Source organism: Salvia splendens, unplaced genomic scaffold (assembly GCF_004379255.2).
Source record: "Salvia splendens isolate huo1 unplaced genomic scaffold, SspV2 ctg535, whole genome shotgun sequence".
NCBI classification, from domain to species: Eukaryota; Viridiplantae; Streptophyta; class Magnoliopsida; order Lamiales; family Lamiaceae; genus Salvia; species Salvia splendens.
In genome coordinates, this window is record NW_024599192.1 from 1 (window position 1) to 24,087 (window position 24,087).

General features: G+C 39.4%; 2 protein-coding genes and 1 pseudogene across 2 annotated transcripts; 1 reads left to right on the top strand and 2 right to left on the bottom strand.

Annotated features, from left to right (window-relative positions):
* Nucleotides 1-2,117: 2,117 nt before the first annotated feature.
* On the top strand, nucleotides 2,118-6,613 carry LOC121790514 (epoxide hydrolase A-like). The gene is made up of 4 exons (XM_042188712.1): nucleotides 2,118-2,429; nucleotides 5,615-5,797; nucleotides 5,921-6,162; nucleotides 6,247-6,613. The coding sequence occupies exons 1-4, from the start codon at nucleotides 2,139-2,141 to the stop codon at nucleotides 6,488-6,490; spliced, it is 960 nt and encodes a 319-aa protein (XP_042044646.1). The 5' UTR covers nucleotides 2,118-2,138; the 3' UTR covers nucleotides 6,491-6,613.
* Nucleotides 6,614-7,141: 528 nt separating this feature from the next.
* LOC121790513 (peroxidase 72-like) lies at nucleotides 7,142-8,631 on the bottom strand. The gene is made up of 4 exons (XM_042188711.1): nucleotides 8,380-8,631; nucleotides 8,104-8,295; nucleotides 7,797-7,962; nucleotides 7,142-7,723 (listed from the first exon to the last, which is right to left on the bottom strand). The coding sequence occupies exons 1-4, from the start codon at nucleotides 8,605-8,607 to the stop codon at nucleotides 7,311-7,313; spliced, it is 999 nt and encodes a 332-aa protein (XP_042044645.1). The 5' UTR covers nucleotides 8,608-8,631; the 3' UTR covers nucleotides 7,142-7,310.
* Nucleotides 8,632-13,143: 4,512 nt separating this feature from the next.
* On the bottom strand, nucleotides 13,144-15,616 carry LOC121790512 (annotated as a pseudogene).
* Between the last annotated feature and the right edge of the window lie 8,471 nt (nucleotides 15,617-24,087).

Consider the following 24,087-nt stretch of genomic DNA (forward strand, 5'->3'; position numbering starts at 1 on the left):
TGTTATTTTTAATTTAACTATGTTAAATTTTAGTAGACTAATAATTTGAGAAATAAACATAATTTAATAAAGTTACGAATTAGAGTCAAATTTTCGTCGTACTATTGATAGGGAAAATTCGCCGTATCCCGAGTCTCCGTACCCCGGGGAATCACCATCTCCACCTTGCATTTTTTGTAGGGATTGGAAGTGTAATGAAGGGATTGGAAGTATAGAAAGAAGTGAAAAAAAATGGAAATGGAAGTTCATATTTATAAAAAAATTTGAAATTTAAAAAAAAAAAAAAAAAAATCGGCGGCCCCGCCGCGAATGCGGCCCGCTGCAGTGGAGGGCCGCGGCTCACACGGCTCAGCCACGGCCGCGGCTCGCCCTCAGCTCTCGGCTCTCTGCAATGGGGGCCGCGGCTCCCCCATTGTGGACACTCTAATAAAGCGCAGGAAAATGAGAAAAGGCGTGATTGGCTGCACATGAATTGCACTTCATCGTATTCCTCGGTCTTCATGGGCCCACCAACACATGATTCCTCCAAACCCAATTATTAACGCCGTCACCCACCGTTTACAATTTGGCTGAAAAATTAACCGATGTTAAATAATTACTACGTATACAAAATGTTTATGGTGAATTAAAATTGGCCACAAATTAAATTCTTTTTAAAATTGACACATCATCCAAAGTTTATGGTATTTTTCACAATTTTTAAAGTTTATGTGAAATACCAATTTTAGGAAAAAGTTCATGATTTTTACTACTACTATTTTCCCTTTTCATAATGTGTAGTACTCAATTTGAACCATTTATTGTTTTAAAACTACAAATTTGAAGTAAAAATTCATAATTTTATTGAATTCGCAAAACAAACTTAACAACACGGTTTCTTAAGTTTCTTACATCGTCACATGAATACTGTCAAGATTTTCCGTTGTCACTTGTGGCCACCGCCACCATCTCCTCTGCCTTCCATTTGCCACCTTTTGTATGTCCAAGACCAAATGGTCCTACTCGTTGACACACCAAACACTACATAGTTGTAGGATTCAACAGTAAAGAAGGAAAATAAACGAAATTTAAAATTTTCAATTTGATTTTCAAGTTTGTAAAGAAAATAATTGAAACCGGCTATATTTTTACGCCATTCACACGACTAGCTCGTGTGTTGCAAACGACATGTAATCGACCAAGGCCAACGTGTAGGTTGCACGCGCATAGAGAATAAAGCGGCATGCTCAGCTCGGGGGCAGCAATAGCGTGCACAAGGGCGTACCGTGGCTATTGCTCTAATGTACAGATATTTTACAATATACGTACTCCCTCCGTCCATGAATAAATGTCTCATATTTGACTGACTCGGATTTTAAGAAATTATTTGACTTTGTAAAGAAAATTGAAAAGAAAAAGTTAGTGAAATGTGAGTCCTACTTTTATATATTAGTTATATAATAAAATGTGAGTGGAATGAGAGGTCCACCTACCCAATATTGTAAAAGTGAAATGTGTCTTTATCGCGGACAGATAAAAAAGTAAAAATGAGACATTTAATGGCGGACGGAGGGAGGGAGTATGTTTCACGAGTATTCACTTTTGAGTCTCTTTCTTTCGAGTATTTGTTTCAATTTGCACAAATTCTTCCCTTTCATCCTCATTTACACTCAAAATCAAATCAAGTCAATTATCTTGGAACCATCACCAGTCCCCTGCTTCATCTCATAAATTTCCCAGTTGAAAGCTCCTCAATGTACTTTAATAGTGTTTCTCCCCTTAATTGGAAAATCAGCAAATAGACTTTCTCCCTTGTGTTATTAGAAAATCAGCGATAGGTTGTAAATTTTTAAATGTAAATTTGTGGTCAAAAGAGTTCGCAGAGCATCATTTATGCCTGAATTGGGTTGTAAGTACTTACAAATTCAGGCATTATAATATCAAAATAAGGACATCAGGATATGTTTAAAAAATTGACACTTGTCCAATTTCTCAATAAACATTAGATCCAATTTTGTCAATATCCTAAATCTAATTAGTAAATTAAGTATTGGATCCAATATTATAGTATGATACAATCTATACAAGTTGAAGTAGTTGCGGATTCTGTTTACATAAAAAGACACAAGTTTGTTTCATAATTTATATGCAATGAATGAATGATGATGGGAAGTGATGTGAATCACCAAAGAGTGAAAGCCAACGGCATATGGATGCACGTAGCTGAGAAAGGATCAGGTCCGTTGGTGCTGCTGCTCCATGGCTTTCCAGAGACGTGGTTCTCTTGGCACCGTCAGATTGACTTCCTCGCCGCCCATGGCTACCACGCCGTTGCTCCCGATTTGCGAGGTTTTGGCGATACCGACTCCCCCCTCTCCCCTTCTTCTTACACTTGGTTCCACATCGTCGGCGATCTAGTTGCCTTGCTTGATCACTTCTCTGTCCACCAGGTTATACATCTTTCTCTCTTGCTTGAGTTTCTTTTTTTCTATGTTTTTTAGTCAAATTTTGGTTCGTCCTGCAACTTTATATATGGTTCTAATGAAGGAATAAACTCAAATTTCGTCATTCATATATGGAACACGTGAAAACTATTGATGTGTTGTATATATGTCTGTAATTTCCGATAGTGATAATTATTGATGTGACGCATAAGTGTGTTAAATATTTTGGCGGCTTTTCAATTGCATTCTGTTAAGGACCTAAATCCCTAACGATCCGATAAAACGGACAATAACGAGATAAAGATAATCCGACGCCCGTGAGGGTCAGCGGAGATAAAGATCTGGGCGGCTGTGCGCGGGTTCCAACCCGTCGGGCAACGGCTACAGATCAGATATACGTTCCGGCTGTGCGCGGAGACCTTCCGTCGGGCAGCAGGTAGCGTAAGGAATTAGGGATTCAAAGAATCACAAGTGGACTTTGCCAAAATAATATTGTATTTCATTGAATGATTAAAAAAGATAACAGTCTATCATATTTATAATGCTACTGACTTAATGAACAAGAAAACAAAGATATAGAAAGAGATATGCTAAATCCCTATAATATCTAAACTAAATAATAATATAATAACTAAACTAAATAATAATAATATAGGTTCGTATCAACTCCCCCACGGTTAAAATGTCCTCCTTAACGTCGATTTCCACACAAAATCAAGAAACGAGATGTCGTCGTTGTCGAGCGCCCAACGTTGGGTCGTGACTTGGACGGCAAAAAGGGGCGGTTGAGCGCGAGATCAGCCTCGTCGGCAACCTTAGGAGATGTTTCTTGTTTGCTACTCAATTGAGCCAAAAGAATGATAATTTCATATATTGATTGACTGAATAAAACGATAACAACCTAGCCCTATTTATAATACTAGAATACTAGCTTAGGGAACAAGAAACAAATATAAGAAAAGATATGCAAATCCTAATATATCTAAACTAATTAATTACTAATCCTAATACTCGTATCAACTCCCCACGGTTAAAATCCACCTTGTCCTCAAGGTGGGAACCACGAACCAAGGACAAGAGTTGAAAGCAAAAGCTTGGCGAGGCGTCTCCTCCTGGATCAAACGTGTATCGAACCGCTGAATGTCTCCTTTATCACCTCCATAAAAAATCAATAAATGTAGACTAATGTGGTCGTCCAAATTCAACGCTACAATGGAAAGTTCTGCCACACATTCATGAATGCTCAAACACGGCGTGTTATTTCGCAGAGGAATTAACCTTGCATCGGCGTCGAGCGATGGTAATCGAGGCTTCATGCTTGTAACATCACTGACACTGACATCCACATAGACACAAGCACTTTCGTGGAAAACAGTGTAATCACCAATAGAACCATCCTCCTCTTTATCTTCTAGCAATGTCTCCTCCTTTTCACCAATCTTCTCATCATATACCCCAACGAGCACTTGCAGTGACTTGTTGTAGTTCATGACAATCCCTTTGTTCTTGACGAACTCTCCAGGGGACTCGTTGTTTGGAACATCAAGAGGAGCGCCATCATTGTGAACATCGGTAATGTCATTGGGAACATCATCACCGAATCCTATTGTGGGAGTATTATTAGTTTTCTCTTCGGCTAAATTCTCATCTTGAATGTTCTCCTCAAACTCCTCCCCATCATCCGCATAACAGAGAATGCGTTGTTTACACACATGTCCCATCACCCATTTCTCGGGACAGTGCCAGCAGAGACCCAACCTGGACCGTTCTGACTTCTCCGCCTGGGAGACCCGTATTAGCGGCAGGCGTGGCTGCTCCGGAGTTTGACTGGTCACACGTGCGGGCTGACTGTACAGGTCCCGCGTTGGCTTTTCGGTGGAGTAGCGGGGCTGGTGGGAGGCGGGCTGGACTTGCACTCTCACCTCCTCCCGAGGGAGAGGTCGGTCCCAGCACGTCTCCGAGCGTCGGGGCCGGTCAACGGTCGGGTAGCCGCGGTCCTGCTGTTGCGCCGGTGGGTCCCAGCACGTTGGGCGGTGCCGCTGCGTTGTGGTTGTCGGGTAGCGATCAAACCCTAATTTGGTCTGATGCTCTCCGCGATCAGATAGGTGGCCACCCCTCTCGACGTAGCCGCTGCGGTGTCGGGGCCAAGCGTCTTGCGCGCGATCGCGGTACCCGATGGGCTGGTATCTCGGCCGTGGGCGACGATCATGTGGATCCAAGTGGTGTGAGACGTAGGGTGATTCTGGATCAGGCCACGACGGCGGGCGGAGTACTTCCACCGGATGCTTGGAGGGTCCCAACTGGTTACACGGCGAGGTTGGGTCGGATGGTAGGGACGGAATGGCTGTGTGGCCTGAGGGAAGTCGTATTGACGACGACGATAGCCGGCGTAGTCGTATGACATGTTGACGGACTGAGGCGTGGCTGTGGTGGATGATGATCGTCTGACTTCGGCGCGGCACGCGGGAATCCTTCCTGTCGGGCGTTGCAGACGTAGTGTTGTCCTGCGGCTAGAGCTCGGCGGACAGGCGGGACTCGACAACCAAAGCAGTTGCTGTGCGCGGAATATTTTTCGTCGGGCAGCGGTGTAGCTTCGGTTCGAGATAGTGGGAGGGTCAGCTCTCAATGAAAGCACCAGTTGTTAAGGACCTAAATCCCTAACGATCCGATAAAACGGACAATAACGAGATAAAGATAATCCGGCGCCCGTGAGGGTCAGCGGAGATAAAGATCTGGGCGGCTGTGCGCGGGTTCTAACCCGTCGGGCAACGGCTACAGATCAGATATACGTTCCGGCTGTGCGCGGAGACCTTCCGTCGGGCAGCAGGTAGCGTAAGGAATTAGGGATTCAAAGAATCACAAGTGGACTTTGCCAAAATAATATTGTATTTCATTGAATGATTAAAAAAGATAACAGTCTATCATATTTATAATGCTACTGACTTAATGAACAAGAAAATAAAGATATAGAAAGAGATATGCTAAATCCCTATAATATCTAAACTAAATAATAATAATAATAACTAAACTAAATAATAATAATATAGGTTCGTATCACATTCACTGCACAATTTCATGTTTTTAAGCTAATTTCTAAATTACGGAACTAGAATTTGACCAAAATTCATTGTTTTTCTCGCATTTTGCTGTTCCTTTTTGGGCTATTATTAATGGAATTGGGTGTGAAAAAGGCATATGTGGTGGGGACGGATTGGGGAGCTGCTGCTGCCTGGCATATGAGCTTGCTACGCCCCGACCGAGTCAAAGGAATCGTAGCTCTTTCCGTTCCCTTTACTCCGCGGTTCGCTAGCGCTAAACCCCTCGAATCAATGAAGCAAAAGTACGGGGATGACTTTTACGTTTGCCAGTTTCAGGTAATTAATCACGAAGTTTGGTCAACTTATGGTCAAAATAAGTTTGAAAACATAACATCAAATCACGAAGTCTCAATTTTTTAATTATCTCATTCGTGTACAAAACAACGATGGTGAACTTAGGAAGCAGGGAGAGCGGAGAGGGCGTTAGCAAGGTACGACTGCGCGACAGTGATGAAGAAGTTGCTGCTCATAAACAAGGCCGAGATGGTTGTGGCGCCACCCGGAACCGAGATCATCGACTACCTAGAAACGCCTTCGGTGCTGCCAGCGTGGATCACGGAGGAAGAGATTAACGTGCTAGCCGAAAAATTCGAGGAGTCGGGCTTCACGGGCGGTTTCAATTACTACCGAGCCCTAAACTTGTGAGTCACTACATAATTATTGTAACATACATATATGATATATCTACTATATAGTATATTTTTGGTTAATTAATGTGATGACAGAAACTGGGAGCTGATGGCGGCGTGGCAAGGGGCGAAGATTGGAGTTCCGGCGAAGTTGATTGTGGGAACGAAGGATATGGGATACAGAAGCGGTGGTACAAAGGAATACATTGAGAGCTCTGTCTTCAAAAGCTTGATTCCAGATCATGAGATTGTGGTTCTTGATGCTCATCATTTTATCCATTTGGAGAGGGCTGACCAAGTCTCCCAAGAAATCTTGTCCTTCATTCTCAAACTCTCTTGACTTGAAAATAATACTATCTCAACTTTGAAAAACTGAGCTGGTGAAAAATGAGACATTTATTAACGGACTGAGGGAGTATTCCGAAAACGTATTGCTCCTAAAAAGATGCAACATGTTTTTCTATATATCGTCCAAAATTTCGATAAAAGAACGTGAATTACGTTTGGTTTTGTGTTTCTTGTTGCATATTCGGGTGTCGACTTGGTAAATGCAATGTGTTAATAACCGGACTAATTAGAAAATCGACGGAATTATCTGTTCATGATATAGTCACTCTGACTGATTTTTAGCTACTGATTAGACTGAAATAATGTACTCCCTCCGTCCCGTCCCAAGGAAGATGACCCTTTCCTTGGGCGGCACGTGAATTTATGCGGCAACGAAATACATCAAGGCTTATGAAAGAATGGAAAAGGAGATACAACTGAATCAGAGGCACATTGCTCTGATACAGAAGGAAATGGAAGCTAACAAGGCTGATGCTGACAAGTACACAAAGATGGCTGTTGATGTCGAGGTTCGAGTTAAAGCTCTAGCAAGTCAGAGCTTGGTTCATGGTCTTCTTTAGTAGTATTATCGTCCCCGCCCCAAATCAATCTTTGTATGCACTACTGCGTAGTGAATACGAAGATTAAAACCATACATCTATGCTTCTCTCATAGAGAAAGTAGTCTATATATTATTCGAGTAAGAGGTCCACAGATGTTATACAGAACAATCAAGCTTCCCTCAACAGCACATCAAACACAAACAAAAGATGAACACAACAAAAAACATATCTTCTTATTTGTTAATAACCGGATAGCCAAACTCGGATATTTTAAGTATTGACAGCTCTGCAGTTCCTCCGAATCTCCCCCCTCGAGCCTGTGAGTGGAGATATACTCCCCATCTTCACGATAGACTTAGCGTACTGCTGAAAGAAAGCCTCGTTGCTGGCAGCAAACTTCCTCACCAGCCCCAACGACATTTTATTACGCGTCGCCAGGACTTCATCCGAATTCAACATGGCCTCGGAGCTGAGTATGTTCTTGAAGTAGTTGTTGTCGAATTTTGCTGGGGTGATGAAGTCCATCACGAACAGATTCTGATCTCCACCTGACCGGGGGCATCCTGTGCGTAGCCTGGCTGCGTAGTTTTGGTCCATGGTGAAATTGGGCTGCCCGTTGCCTGCTTGGTTGTACAGCCTCTGCCTGAAGCTCGTGCACCTCGAGTTCCCTATGGTGTGGCTACCTGAAAACGACGAAAACCATAACTATTATCGTGCATCACACGGGATACACACCTTATTTACTTATGTTAGTACCGGACAGTGCCACGAGATCAACTATGTCTAGGCCGACTCGTGTATACGTGGAGAGGATGGTCTGGAATGTGTTGTTAGGAGCAGGAATGTTGTTGTTGGCGCCGCTGAAACTCGCACTTCTTGAATCCCTTCTCCCCAACTGAACATCCCAGCTAGGCCCACCAGCCTGTTCACAGAAACAAATATCGATGTAAAAAGAGAACTGAAATCACTATAGTAGTCTAATAACCTTATTTTCACCTTAACGGACCAAACAGTATATTTAGGCCGAAACAGAAAAAAAAGGCATAATGTTTTTTGTTATTACAAGAACAGTGGATTCTCTGGCAGCAAGAGCTATGATGTCAGCGCAAGAAACCGTCTGAGGGCAAGCCTTCTCGAGGGCAGACTTGACCTGATCGAGGACATCAAACCCCCGAGCAGAGTTGTTGTTCGGGACAGCGCCCTTTTCACTGACTATGCCATTGCCAGAGTCCAAAAGCAGAGATGCATCACATCCCTGCATCTCATTTCACATTGGTCAATACTGGCGAAAGAAATAGAACGGTTGTAAAGAGAGAACTGAAACTACTATATACAGAACCTGGACGAAGCAGTCGTGGAAATGAAGCCTAAGTAGTGAGGCAGCCATACGAGGCTCTCGTGCAACGGCTCCGGAGACAACGGAGTGTACAATTTTATGGGCTTGTGGGCATGACCGGGCGTAGAACTGTGGCGAGAGAGAGCCTCCGTTGCTACTCTGGGAGAAGCAAAGAGTTGCGAAGGCGAGCACGACGATGGAGATGATCAAGTTGATGGATTTGGAAGCCATTGTTTGTTTGTTGCTACTGTGAAGTTGAGAGATTTGGTGTTGAAAGAGTTTGTGTGATCCAAGTATTTATAGAGATTTGAGAGGGAAGTTGGTGGGATTAATTTTGAGTGTTTTTTAATTTTTTTTCTTTGATGTTGTTTGTGGTAAGAATTGTTTTATTTTATTTTTATGGTTAATTTATTCTTAATTTTTGGACACGAGGATTACTTTTTTTGAGTGATTGCAAATTCTCTATAAGTTGTATCACTATTCATAGCAATTTTTTTTTCATTCTACTTCTCTAGCATTTTCTTTTTTGTAAAGATGACAGTTCTTTAGAGTAAAGTGTTCACACTGTATTTATGTGAAACATTACAATCTTGTTTAAGAATTGAAGATGGAAAAAAAAGTCATGCAATGAAAGTTTATGAATTTAAACAAATTGAATTTGGAGATCGTAACTCTCAACAGAAGTTAAATACATTAGATAAAAAAAATTCACACTAGATAAAAAACAAAATAAAAATCAAGAAAACAACTTTCATAAAGAGGAAACCGTGTACAAAAATAGTGTCTCCTTCATACATATTCCCTACCAACTAACAAGTCGGATCCTCAATCGAAGTATGGAGTAACCTGTGTATTTACATAATTACATCGATTGCTACATATCAAGAAAATCCAAAAGTCGATTGAATATCATAATGGAAAATTTAATTATTCCTTTTAAACAGGCGAAAACTTACATTTTTTCGTGAACTTTCATACACATTTTAGCACTTTCATCGTCCACAAATAATAGTCTTGTTTTTCCATTTTGACATGTCCATTAAAATTAGTCCATTTTCATTTTGGTAAAAGTATCTCTGTAAATTGTATTCCATTTTCCTTAGAAAACGGTCATTTTTGTCCCATCATTTGGAACATTTCTCTAAATTTATCCCATCGTTCAAGTAATGACCATGTAGTACCCATCATTTCATCTACAGGAATAATCGTCCTGCAATAAATTTCTGGCTATCAAAATATCGACGTGGCATGTGTAATTATGGGTATACAACGTGTAATTTGGGTAATAGAAGTGTAATTTTGGTGGTCATGTCGATATTCCAATTATTAGAATTTTTTTGCATGACATTTTATTCCGAAAAAAATGAAGCAATAGGTATTAAATGTAATAATTACTTAAACGGTGAGATAATTTTTTATAACCGCCTCAAGCGATGGACAACGTCAACTCTTTGTCTCAATTTCTTTCTATCTCTATTGTATTTTGCTAATTATACATTAAACCCGTATCATCCAATATCAAGCATATTGGTATCGTAAGAAGAGTATTTTTCAATATTCTAACTTCGATCCGAAATTTTCGGCCCGAAATTCCCAAAATGCAATACTCGATACCCGACTCGAATTTGATTTTGGGTATCCAGTCCCGATTGTAATTTTGATTTTTTTTTTGAAAATTAACTACAATGTTTTACAATTTATTTAATAATTATTTAGTTCGAATGAATTCAATACAAAGTTGAAGTAGTATTCAAGAGAAAATAACTACAAACTTTTAGACATAAAAATTTCTTGTAATAGTTCGAATTTAAGAGTAAAATAACTACAAACTTTGAGAAATACAAAATTCATAAGTTATAGTAACATATTAACATCTTTCATCCATCCACAACAAGAAAATAAATTACATTAAAAAAATAAATTACATATTAACATCTTTCATTCATGCACATGTAATTAAGAAATTAAATTACATTTTTCATCTTTCATCCATCCACAATAAGAAATTAAATTAAATTACATCTTTCATCCATCCACAATAAGAAATTATCATATTAACATCTTTTATCCATCCACATGTAATTAAGAAATTAAATGTAATTTAATTATAATAAAAACATAATTTATTAATTTTAAAAAAATAAATCGGATAATTCGGATATACCCGATTTGATACCCGATCATCCAAAATTCTCACTACCCGATCCCGATCCGATACCCGAAAAATCGGGTTTTGGATATCCAACTACCCGACTTTTTCGGGTTTGGATATCGGGTATCCAATACCCAGTATCCATTTTGACAGGCGTAGACGAGATGATTCAACCGTTACAGAGGGAGGAAACCATCTAACTTATTTTTGTTTCTTTGAAACAAGAATGTATAGTGTGCCTGATTTATACCTGCCTAATTGTCACTTTATTTCTTTTTGGAGGAAACCATCTAACGTATTTTTGTTTCTTTGAAACAAGAATGTATAGTGTGCCTGATTTATACATGCCTAATTGTCACTTTATTTCCTTTTTAACATAATGTTATCTCAAATCTTGTATGTATGGATGAAATTTAGTTTACATTAGGTAAAAAAGTTTGAAATAAAAACAGAGAGAAACAGACAAAGAATCCAAACAAGCCACTTATGGCTTGGCTGAAATCCTAAGGTGCCTAATAACTCAATTTTGGAAATTAGTGTGTTAATTGTATAATTAGGTTAGCAATCCATACTCAAAAGTGGTCGACTGTTTAACAATCAAGGTTTCATTGACCTAACAGCTTATAACAATCAACAAACACACCTAATTTTTGGCATTTTGTGTCTCTCATTGAATAATGATTAGCATGCATGCTACACGATCAAAGTTTAGGGAATTAATGTATATAGTGCATAACATGTTCAAGTTTTTATTGGAAACACAAAGGAATCACTTCTAATATTAGAATCCGAGTCCAAAGTTGGGTGAAAATTAACCTAGATTAAATGGGAAACAAACCTTTTAATTAAGCAATGAAATTTATTAGACATTTAATTTATCATTTATTGATTTGAATTCCTAAGATCCTACGCCCGCTCTCTCACTATATCCCTCTCACAGCTTGTTGTCGACGACACCACTGTAACTTATCTGGTGCTGTCGGTTCTTTCGGTGTCGATGTTGCTATGTCCAAAAATGTAACTTTGCATTCACCCATTCATCCTCTAATTTTTTCTATATTTCTTCACCTCTCTCACAATTCCTTATCGTCGATGTTGTAGTTGTTACACTGTGACGGGGCCAAACAACTTCTTTTTAGGTTTCACTTCAAGCGTCAAAATCCCGACTTCACCATTATTGTCTTTCATGCTTACACGTAGTTGTAACACAGAGCCAGAAATTAACCCGTTCTTGGGTTTTCAGCGTTAAAAACCTGACTTTGCCATTATAATTTTTCATGCTTACATGATTTGGTTTACTTAGTTTATAACTATAAAGTGCAATAAACTTGAAAACAATAATCAAACAATTTAGATCTTCAACAATTTGGTTGATCTCGCCAAGATCTAAATTATTTACTTCTAGGTTATACCACGAGCAATTTAATTAGTACTACTATTTGATTAATCTCGCCAAAATTTAAATGTTTGCTTAGTTATAGACTTCTAGTTGTATTAATCGGACCAACCCACTCTAAATACCTTCGTTTTGACTTGTCTTGAAACACATGCCTGACCCAAGCCCATTTCAGGCTCGGGTGAAAATTAGGAGTATATTTATTCATGGTTTTTAATTTATACTTATAGTAATCATATTTCGTAACTTAAGAACAAATTTAATTCTATATGAAAATATTTACTTTTATTGTTAAAGTTTGTAGTTTTCTTGTTTTTATTTTTATAATATTAGTAAGCCTATTTCCTTAACTAGGATTAATAGTATATACTAATGATAATATTTATTTTATATGAATTCAACGCAAATGGGTTACTTTTGTTTATATATTGAATATTAAATACAAATAAAAATATAAATGAAAATAAGTTAAGTATTTTTCTAAAACCACAGCGACTTAGTCGCAACTCGCAAGCTTGGACTAGACTGGGCTGGGCCTACCTTGTGGTGGACTCGAGCTGAAGTGAATCTAAATAGTAGGAGTATTAATTAATCATAATTAAGACTAATTAAACCATATCTGGATTGATAATTTCTTCATTTTGGAGTGACATATTTCTGTGATGTTACTCCAAAATTACACATTTTAAAAAAAGGGATATTGGTCCCTAAAGCCATGAAATTTGATCAAAATTTGGTATTTCCCATGAACTTTAAAGTTGATCTAAAAAATCACAAACTTTACATTTTGTTTGTTATTTCCCATGGCAGACCCAAATAAGATTACTTTTTAAGTTCGTGACAAGTTGGATAAAAAACTACGTAGAAAATCACGTTGATTTAATAGTGCCAAGTTGGATAAAAAAATGCACCGAAGTTGGTTGGATATGGTGATTGACCTGCCACGGGAAATAACAAACAAAATGTAAAGTTTGTAATATTTTAGACCAACTTTAAAGTTCATGGTAAATACCAAAATTTGATCAAAGTTCATGATTTTAGAGACCAATATTCTTTTAAAAACTAAAACACTACTCTTTCTACTTCATGTTCTCTTAACACACTAAACAACACTGCATAAAATCTAGTGCCAAAATAATAGTATTTAACTTTGAATTGGACAAAAATAGTGGTATATATTATTCCAAACATCAACCTTCTATAACCATACACTGCCGCAGCATATATAGAGTTTATAATTCTCAAGCAGCAGCTATAAGAAAGTATGCTATAGCAATGACTTGACATACATTCTCAAACCAAAAAATTAATTAATCCACAACAAATTACACATCATGAACTTATTTGTCTCATGAAAATATTTTCAATCGACTCAATGGATCTTCACCACAACCTTCAAAGCCAACAACAGCAGAGCAGATTTTGATTCCTCTTTTGCTGTCCTTCGTCGTTACTTCGCTTGCCTGATCGCCTTCTTCTGCGCGTAGAATATTTTCCGGAAACCTCAATATATTGCACTGGCATAGGCAGCTTCAGGGTGGTAATAGAGCATCTCTCTCAACATCATCTCCCTTATAACTGGTTCCCCGATAGTCTCATCTATATCGACATTGATCTTGTACTGGGCGGAGGGTTGCAGTTCGGATCGTACAAACCAGCAATGTAAGGGTGGGAGAGAGCCTCAGCAACACTAATTCTTTTTGTAGGATCAAATACAAGCATCCTCTCCAACAAATCTATCGCCAAAGTGTCTGCGTGCGGATATAAAGAAGAGAAGTTCACTTTTCCAGGAAAGTTGAGCGACTGCACATACGCCCTTGCCTTTGCATTGTCTATAAACTCGAGATCAGCTTCAGGTTGGCTGCCAAGTACACTGATGATAAGTCTGAGTTGACTGAGGCTGTCGGTTCCCGGAAAGATTGGTTTCCGGCCAAGAATTTCTGCCAAGATGCATCCCACGGACCAGACGTCAATGGAGGTTCCGTAATTGTCACAGGAAAGGAGCAGCTCTGGTGCACGATACCATCTCGTGACAACATATTCAGTCATGAACTCTCCGTTGTCTCTGCTTGTACGTGCAAGTCCAAAATCACATATTTTGAGCTGGCAGTCTGCATTGACGAGGAGGTTCCCTGGCTTCAGGTCCCGGTGAAGAATGTTCGCAGAATGTAGATATTTTAACCCTCTAAGCAGCTGCAGTCAATCAAATTGGTGTATGTAAGTAAGCATTGTTGCATCCATACATAAATGTAACTAGAAATGCTTTATTTGGAAAGGAAAACTGTGAAAACAAAGACAAATATAATGAAAACACATTCGTTAGAAAATCTACTTCTTCGTCTAGTTAATGCACGAAGAGAACGTTTGCACTTCAATTTATGCACTTCACACACAAAACCTAGTATTTTGCAGCTTACGAATCATCAATCATGTACGAAAGAATCCAAACAGCTTATGAATCATCGATCAATACAAACACAAAGCTCCTTAGCATCAGTCACAACCACAACTCAATAGATATGCACAAATCATAATATCCTTGAAAACTGATTGTTATTGAAACGAATACGAATGCTAACAGCAGAGAAGAACAGAGCAGCCAATCACCTGAAAGACGAAGTACTTGCAATGGTCATTCGACAAAGGCTGAGGCGACTTAATGATCTGATGAAGATCAGAGTCCATCAGCTCGTAAACCAGATAAACATCCTTAAAACCCCTCCAGTTGCTCGGCATCATCACATCCTTGAGGGCGATCACGTTCTCGTGCTTGATGCAGCGCAGCAGCATCAGCTCCCGCAGAGTCCTCAGCGCGTCCACGAGATTCCCAAACACATTGTTGATCTTCTTGATCGCCACCCTCTCGTTCGTCTCCCTGTTTATCGACGAACAAACCACCCCATACGCCCCCCTCCCGATGCCCTTGATGGGAACGTATTTCGTGTCGATTTCGAACAACATATGCCACATTGTGAAGTAATGCTTCCCCATCGGCCTAAATCCATTTGGGGGCTCCACCGGAGTCGCCATTTCACTACACATATCAATCCCCAATATTACACAGATAAACCCTAAATCCGTAATCCATCACAATTAACAAATTCATGCGAATTACTACGATTAAATTGAAAAGGGCATATTTTTAGAAAGGGGATTACAATCAAACATACCTATGTTTGGAATCTAAGCTTTCCTTTCCCTTCAATCTTCCACCTTTATCATTTCCAATGGAGGAGTAAAGCGAAAGCTTGGAAATTCCGCCGCCACTCCACCGATTAAACAGGAATCCAAAGCTAATTTATCCTAAATTAAACCCTCTTCACCGATTGTAGGCGACCAAACAGAATTAGCGAATAAATTAATAAAATTGATCATGAGTGTAGAGGGGTTTAGAAGGGACAAAGGGGAGGATATAATTGAGCGTGGTAGATGACGATCTTCGCCACAACGCACAAGCATGACAGCTACGACTCTTTTGCTTCTCTCTCTCTCTCTCTATCTGAAAATTGTGCGAGTAGAATGTAAGAATTGTGGAGAATTAGGCAATTTCACTTTCCGAAATTAGTTGGGTTGAATAGATAAATAGAAAAGGAAGTTTCTTGTTTGGGAGATTCGAGTGAAATGGAAGTGTTCTTGGCGTGATTGTTTCAACTTTGAAAGAGGTGAAATTTGGCACTTCCCACGTGGATACATTTCACATGCAGGCCGGCGGCTTTGCGATTTCCGGTCGCTATTTTGCCAATTAATTCCTTTTATTTTTAAGATATTAAATTAAATGGTTTCATTGACTATAACTGCAAATGCAGCCTCCATATTTGACCCATTACAGATTTTCACTTAGTATAGATTTATTAGTTAAGATATACCGTATTAATTTTGTATTAAAGTTTGTGCTATTCATAATTAACATTATTTTTTATGAACGAATATAGTAGTATTAATATAGTAGTTGTTGAACTTCTAAATAATTGGATTGGACCTTCATAGTTGGTGAAGAGGTGTCACTTCTTCTCTATTTCCTTTGTCACAATTGATGAAGGTTTGTGGAAGGAATTTACCTCACGGCTAGACGTCACCACGGTTCCGGAACCGGCGGTTCACGGTTCGGAACCGCCGGTTCCGGTTCAATAAATTGATGAACCTGAACCGGCCCGGCCAAGGTGTGGCGGTTCCGGTTCGTGAACCGTGGAACCGCCGGTTCAAGTGAACCGTGGAACCGCCGGTGATTGGCCGGTTCCGGGCCGGTTCCGGGCCGGTTCGGCCGGTTCGGCGGTTCGTTTTGATTTTTTTTTTTTTTTTTTTTTGCATTTTGTAAATTGTAATTCAAGTTTAAAATGTAAAAAAACTTGCGTAAATAACATTAGAATGAAGCGATGTACAAATGTAATTTTATTGATACAAATTACAACTTCAAAATTACAAATTACAACTTTAAAATTACAAATTACAAGTTAAAATTTACAAATTACAACATAAAAATTAGAAATTACAACTTCAAAATTATAAATTACAAAAGACTTAAAGTCTTCATTACAATTTACAAAATTACATATTCGAAATAAAGGGGAGAAAAAAGAAATAAAGGAAAAGGACTTGAGCTCAACTTAAATTTAAACTTAAATTTAAAATTTAAGTTGAAATATAAGTTGAGATGCCTACGTATCCTCAATGCTCAATTGCATTTTGGAATCAAAGTCCACGTAGTTCTCTTACCTTGCTTACCTATTTGGCTTGATCGGAAGTATTGGCGCCTACTCTTCTTCGTCGGGGAAGTAGTCTTGGTCGGGTTGTACTACTAGTTTGTCCCAATCCGGTTCTTGGTCTCTAATTTCGGCGGAGCACCAATCATCAAGTAACATGGTGGCTTCCATGTTTTGTCCGGTGAGCCTACTTCTTCGGTCGTCCAAGACGTTGCCTCCAACACTAAAGGCGGACTCGACGGCGACAGTGGAAGCCGGAACCGAAAAGATCTCCTTGGCCATTGATGCAAGGATGGGAAAATCTTTCTCGTGTGAAGACCACCAATCTAGGACGTTGATTTGTTGGGGAACGGGACCTCCTTCTTCCTCATTGAATGAAAAGTGTGAGTCTAAATATAAATCTAACTCACTTACCGAATGTGCCGTCCTTCCTCCGCTGCTGAAGGCGTATAGGTCCGCCAATTGGGATTGGGTGTCGGGGTCATCAACTTGGAAGAAGCCAAAGTTCTGTGTTTGACGGGGGGGTCTAGGTCGAACTTGGTGGGTAGTGTTGTACTTGACTTCGTAATCGTGAAAGAGAGACCGCAAGTCGAACTCAAAATTTCTTTGGAGGCTTGGGAGGTGGGGGAGGTTTATTTGGAATGTTTGGGCAAGGTTTATGTAGTTGTCGTCGTCGTCAGTTTGCAAAGCTCGGAGTGGTTCAAGATCAATAGAAGCTAAACTGTTGTAATAAAATTCTAAAATTTTGAAAGTACCAACTAGTTTCCACTTTGGATCCAAAACTTTGGCAAGCAAAAAAACTGTTGGGATCTCATTGAAATACTTGAGCCATTTTTCAACCATGTAATATAAAACACACATAAGCTCAAGATTGTTTGCGGAATTTTTCATTGCAGTTTTAAAAACCAAGTGATATGATCATGCAATGTTCTAAAACACGAACGGATGTGCAATAATACACACCCGATAACTCCATAGTTGCACTTCGAAAATTTTTGAATAATTTAAATAAACTCAGGCTTTGTTCCCAACAAGAAGATGTTAGATATAAATCATCAACAGGGTAAGTTCTATAAAAATCAACTAAATAGTCTATATGCTCCATTGTAGATTGCAACATGTCATATGTAGAGTTCCATCTAGTAGAAACGTCTAAAGTAAACTTTGTGTACCTTATTTTCTTCGAGTGGCAATACTTCTTCCACGCCTTGCCAATTTGAGGCTTCCAGTGGATCAAGGATACAGCTGTCTTCTTCTTTTGTCTCCCGGAAGGAGGAGGAGCTTCGGCCTCCTCGTCATTTTCGCCAACTTGGCCGGCGCTAGAAGGTGGGAATTGATGCGATCCATCGTCGCCTTCGTCCGATGATAGATTCACATCGTATTCGAAACGCGAATCCGAATGTGGCTCTTCGTCGCCGAGGGTGGCAAGTAACAAGGCCGCATTTCGATCTTCTTCCTCCTACGAGAATTATACACATTAAAACATATCATATAACATATTAAAACATATTAAAACTTACTAAAACATATTAAAACATATAAAACTTACTAAAACATATTAAAACTTACTAAAACATATTAAAACATATTAAAACATATTAACATATTAAAACTTACTAAAACATATTAAAACTTATAACATATAAATCAAAGGAAGGACCACGCTGAGGCATTCCACAATAGGCCATCTTGCACAAGGATATAAGAAAAGGCGGTAGTCCGCACATAATCTTTTTCCGAGCAAGTATACCAAATGGTGCTCTCAAATTAAAGACTTATCATATAACATATTAAAACATATTAAAACTTACTAAAACATATTAAAAACATATAAAACTTACTAAAACATATTAAAACATATTAAAACATATTAACATATTAAAACTTACTAAAACATATTAAAACTTATAACATATAAATCAAAGGAAGGACGACGCTGAGGCATTCCACAATAGGCCATCTTGCACAAGGATATAAGAAAAGGCGGTAGTCCGCACATAATCTTTTTCCGAGCAAGTATACCAAATGGTGCTCTCAAATTAAAGACTTATCATATAACATATTAAAACATATTAAAACTTACTAACATATTAAAACTTATATCATATAACATAATAAAACATATTAAAAAACTACTAACATATTAAAACTTATTATAACATATTAACATAGTAAAACATTTAATTTAGAAGTTTAGAACTTACTTGTAATCGAAGAGCGGCTCGCCTTCCCACCTCCTCCGCAACTTGTGCTCTAGAAGGGGCACGACGACGACGAGAGTCACTTTGATCTTGGGCAATTCCCTTGCCCCGATCACCACCACGACGAGATGAAGACATGATATTATGGAAATTGGAAGTAGAGAATAGAGAGTAGTGTTTATGTGATATTAACGTAAACAAGAACAACGTGAGTAAATTATGAGCGCAAATAACGTAAACAACTTGAGAGAAAGAGGATGGAGAATAGAGAAATTGAGATTGAGAGAGAAATTCTTATCAACACAAGAATGGGGTAAGTAGAAAATGAAGATGAGGGGGTTATTTATAGGGGAAAAATGTGATTAAAAAAAGAAAAAAAAAAAAGAAAAAATTTCAAAATTTTGAAATCCGGCGGAACCGCCGGTTTACCGCCGGAACCGCCGGTTTACTCGTTGAACCGCCGGTTTTTGGTCAGAAACCGCCGGTTTCGTCAACGGTTTTCTGACAAAAACCGGCGGTTTCTGACCCGGTTTCTGAAAAGGCTACGTCTAGGCCGGTGGTAGCCTGAAAAGGTGTCGGAACCGGTGAACCGCCGGTTCCGGTGAAAACCGGCGGTTCGGAACCGCCGGTTACGGTTCGCAAATTTCATGAACCTGAACCGGCCCGTCGGAACCGCCGGTTCCGGTCACGGTTCGGAACCGCTGCCGACGGTTCCGGTTCCGGTTCGGAACCGCCGGTGACGGTTCCGGGCCGGTTCAGCCGGGCCGGTTCGGTTTGGTGATGTCTACTCACGGCTCGTCCCATTAAAAACGGAAGAAAAGACTTTTATTTAGAGCATCTCCAGTGGGCGGACATCCCACTCGGACATCCACTAGGACATCCCAAAAACACCTCCTGCCACGTCACTAGGACATCCCACTCCACTGCCACATCACTAGGACATCCCCTGCATATCCGCCCTTCCCATCGCCCTTCCCACTAGGACATCCCGCAATTAAAAAAATCACAATAATTTAATTTGTAGAAATGAAATTTGTAGTAAAAGAAGAGAGAAACTTGTTAACACAAGTGGTGCAAATGAAATGAAGTTCAACGAGCCGTATATATAGAATTTAAAAAAAAAAAAAAAATCAAATATCGGACGTCCGACCGGACGTCCGACCTTCGCCACAGTGGCGCCCGTCCACCCGCCCGTCCCCGGGACGTCCGAGGACACCCGACGTCCTCACGGGACGTCCGTATCCGACCTCCGACCTCCCAACGGCGGACGTCCCGTCGCCCTTCCCGGTGTCCGACCGGACGTCCTACCGGAGGGGCGCCATAGGAGATGCTCTTAGTTTAGTATTGGTACTTATAAACAAATTAGGATCTCATTTAATTGGCACGTGTTAAGCCTAATTTCCACCATAATATAAAGTGTTAGTTAAGCAACAATCTTATTTATTGTGGTGATTAAGTGTAGTAAAATACTAAACGAAAAAATAATTGAATATTTTATTTTTTTAAAAATGTAAGTTTAATTTATTCTTAAAATAGAAAGTGACCGTTTCATTAAAACAAAATCTTAATAAAAATGATCAATTTGAACACAACTAAATGAGTTGTGCGATTAACTTGTAAGTAATCAATAATCCAAGATGTCGAATCAGTACGATTGAATTTGATAACCAATTAATAATACCAATTAATTAGGCTTACATAAAAAATGGGATTGTCTGTTACGAGCCTATTATTATTATTATTTAGTTTAGATATATTAGGGATTTGATATCTTCTTTTCATATATTTGTTTCTTATTCATTAAGTAGGTATTCTAGCATTATAAATAGGATATGGTGTTATCATTTTATGCAGTAAATGAATCTATGAAAATATAACTTTGGCTCAATTAATTGCCCACATTACTTGTGCAATACTCCTTATCAAACTTTGAAGACTGCCGACGGAGGAAGTTCTCCGCGCCAGCCACGAATTGAGCCGCCGACCCCAACGTTCAGGGCGCCAAGGTTGTGTGCTCGGGCGTGGGCTGCGCTGCTACCGGAAGTGATCGGTTTGTCGCCTGGGTGTATCCCAACGACTAGGCAGACACTGTGGTGGCTTATCATAACAAGAGGGCTGCCATGACCGTGGTGGGTCGTAGGGCTGGAAGCTCGGTATTGGTCGGTTACCGGGAGGATCCCAACAGGAGGGGCGGTTGATGGGGGAGGGGTCCCACGATGTAGGCTGTCGGTACCCCCGAAAACCCCTATCAAACTCCGTTGTGACGCGAGCTGCTGGTCTATCCCAGCTCGTGCGAGGCCACGAAGCAGTGTGCGCGCGATATGGAATCGTGCCAGAGCCAGGCTGTGCGAGCCCTGCCTCTCGCCTGTTTAAATCACGACCCGTGCCCCTACGCCGGCGGACATCCCCACAACGGACACGCCTGCCGTGATTGAAAACTGGGGGGCCATCCTCGTCGGTCGGCCAGACGTCTCCCTGGGAACGATACCCATCGACGTCCCCGTCGTCCGAAAAATAGGGTTGATCCGGTTTGGGAAGGCGTGTTGCCTTCAACCTATCAACCCTTCTATCCCTCGCGTCCAATTTAAATTCCAATTGATCAAATCTTGCCATAATTTTGTCCAGCGCTGACAAAGTAGGTACGAGCGCCCCCGATCCATTGCGCAGCGCGCTGCCTGACTCCGGGTCGTCTCGTCGTATCCGCTGCCATCCGTCACCGAGGTAGCCACTCGCCGTGAAGCGTCGGGGCTGATCGGCCATGGTTGAGCTCTGGATGAAAGCACCAGTTGTTAAGAGCACAATTCTCTTAACGAAGAAATCCTGCGATTACACTCGCAACACACCAATCCGGCGCCCCGAACGTTGGGGTTGGCGGCTCAATTCGTGGCTGGCGCGGAGAACTTCCTCCGTCGGCAGTCTTCAAGGTTTGATAAGGAGTATTGCACAAGTAATGTGGACAAATTATTTCTTCATTCAATGAATAAAAAGATAACAACCTAGCCCTATTTATAATACTATAATACTAGCTTAGGGAACAAGAAAACAAGATATGAAAATATACTACTATGAATCAAAAGATATGGGGAATAAAAAGATAACTAAATATTTGGGGAATCCTAAGATATAGGGGGATCAATTGGTGGATGAAGAATTTTGCTATGAAATCGAATTGATTCCCGGCTGCCATTCTTCAAGCCTGGATCAAGAATCAGATGCTCATCAGGAAAAAAATGATTCCTCGAACTGGATCAAGAATCAGATGCCCACATTACTTGTGCAATACTCCTTATCAAACTTTGAAGACTGCCGACGGAGGAAGTTCTCCGCGCCAGCCACGAATTGAGCCGCCAACCCCAACGTTCGGGGCGCCGGATTGGTGTGTTGCGAGTGTAATCGCAGGATTTCTTCGTTAAGAGAATTGTGCTCTTAACATTCTCTCATGTATTTATATATCCATAATCCGATCGCATATGTAATAGCCGAAAAATAAATGTGAAACATACATTTGTCAAGGTTATATTCAACCGGTTTTTCCTCTTACTTATAATATGTCTATATTAATATAATCAAAATAGCTATAATGTCAGAGTCATGACATATACATTTATATGGTTGGCCAAGTCTACCTAAACGATAGGAAGAGACCTTATAGATGATTCCGATCCATTTAACGAATTTATTATATTTGGAGATTTATGTGCAATAAAATAAATCGTTGAATAAGGTTTTATATTAGTGCATCCAACAAGGATCCCACTGCCTACCTACCCCTCCTATAACTCTAGGGCTGCCCATTATAATTTAGAAACACGAAAAATATAATTTACTATTTAGTAGTATTATTTAAATGGCAACCATATGATTGAAGCATCTACATTAAATTTGCCAATGCTATCTTTTTATCTGATTTAGATTATGTTATACAGTACTCTTTAGAATGTGAAAGAAATGGAATATGACAAAATTAGAAGAATAATGCTTCTTCACTTTCTTCTCTAATATGCCAAGAATTATTTCCATTTCTTTTTCTTTGTAGAATTAGTATACTTAATTACTCTCTTTTCTCTCGAATTTTTTTGAAAGAGTCAGAAAGATTTTAACCTATAGAAAAAAGTAGAAGATGGTAATCATTTTCTATACTGTACCATTTTAGACTATTAGGCCATACTAAACTTATTATATATATGTTTACTAAATATTGTAAGGTTTAATGTTGAAAAGTACAATTTCCTTTGTTAAGTTTAAATAAATTTTGGACATAAGATAAGAGAAGTAGTACTACTAGTTTTTAATTTCATTGAACTATTGCTTTCGAGTTATCGGGCCAACGTGTATCAATTGGGTCGGCAAGGCCAAGCCGTTGCCAAATCGGCCCAGCCCATTTTTTGATATTTTGGATAATAAAATTTCTATTATCGAAGCTAGTATATATTTTTAGCTGTATTCACATCTCTACACGTGTATATATGCTGAATAATTAGAATATTGTGCCTTATAATGTTGATAAATGTATATGCATATGCCATGCACCACAAAGGTACATTTGATATCACAAGACCTGTATAGTTCATTTGGTAGAGGTTGTGTAAATATATATCGATAGCAATGGTAAAAAAAAGGAAATTAGTTAAAATGAATAAAAATTCATTTAATTTCGCCTCTCTCACACCACTAGTGGATCCAGGATCTAAAAATGCAGGAGGCAAAATTAAAATTTATCGGAAGCTAACGGAGGGAGGAGGGGCATCGTCGGAAACTATCGGAGGGGGCGACAATGTGAAATTCACGTCCGGGTTCATAGTAGAAGGTCGCCCCCTCATGCCCCCCGGATCTGCCACTGTCTCACATACATTATTAGCCAAAATTTTCACTCTCCTATTCGCATTTCTTTAATTTATTCTGAGCTCACCACACCCTCTGAGTTAATTATAAGGGTTTTAAATTAGAGGGAACATATTTTTTAGTACATCAACTATCTTAAATGAGCAAATTTGGTCAGTAACAATTCATAATATCTTTTGAGGTCCATCAACTATAAGTTAATATCAATTCAACTACTTTGTGGCTATTTTCAATATTTTCATGACCAAAGTACCCTTAAGGCCATGATGGCAATTCAATCTATTTACCCTCTCATTTTCATTAAAGAAGTATATAATTTGGGATAATTGATGTACCAAAAAATATGATCCCTTTAATTTTAATTTCAAAATAAAAATATCTTAATGATATTAATATTCTATTACTATTAATTATTTACGT

Excerpts from the sequence above, each read along its gene's own strand:
- LOC121790514 (XM_042188712.1), top strand. The coding sequence starts at position 2,139 with ATGATGATGGGAAGTGATGTGAATCACCAAAGAGTGAAAGCCAACGGC. Across the intron at positions 5,798-5,920 it reads TTTACGTTTGCCAGTTTCAG|GAAGCAGGGAGAGCGGAGAG; the intron begins GTAATTAATCAC and ends TGGTGAACTTAG. Across the intron at positions 6,163-6,246 it reads TACTACCGAGCCCTAAACTT|AAACTGGGAGCTGATGGCGG; the intron begins GTGAGTCACTAC and ends ATGTGATGACAG.
- LOC121790513 (XM_042188711.1), bottom strand. The coding sequence starts at position 8,607 with ATGGCTTCCAAATCCATCAACTTGATCATCTCCATCGTCGTGCTCGCC. Across the intron at positions 8,296-8,379 it reads TCCACGACTGCTTCGTCCAG|GGATGTGATGCATCTCTGCT; the intron begins GTTCTGTATATA and ends AATGAGATGCAG. Across the intron at positions 7,963-8,103 it reads CCAGAGAATCCACTGTTCTT|GCTGGTGGGCCTAGCTGGGA; the intron begins GTAATAACAAAA and ends TTCTGTGAACAG.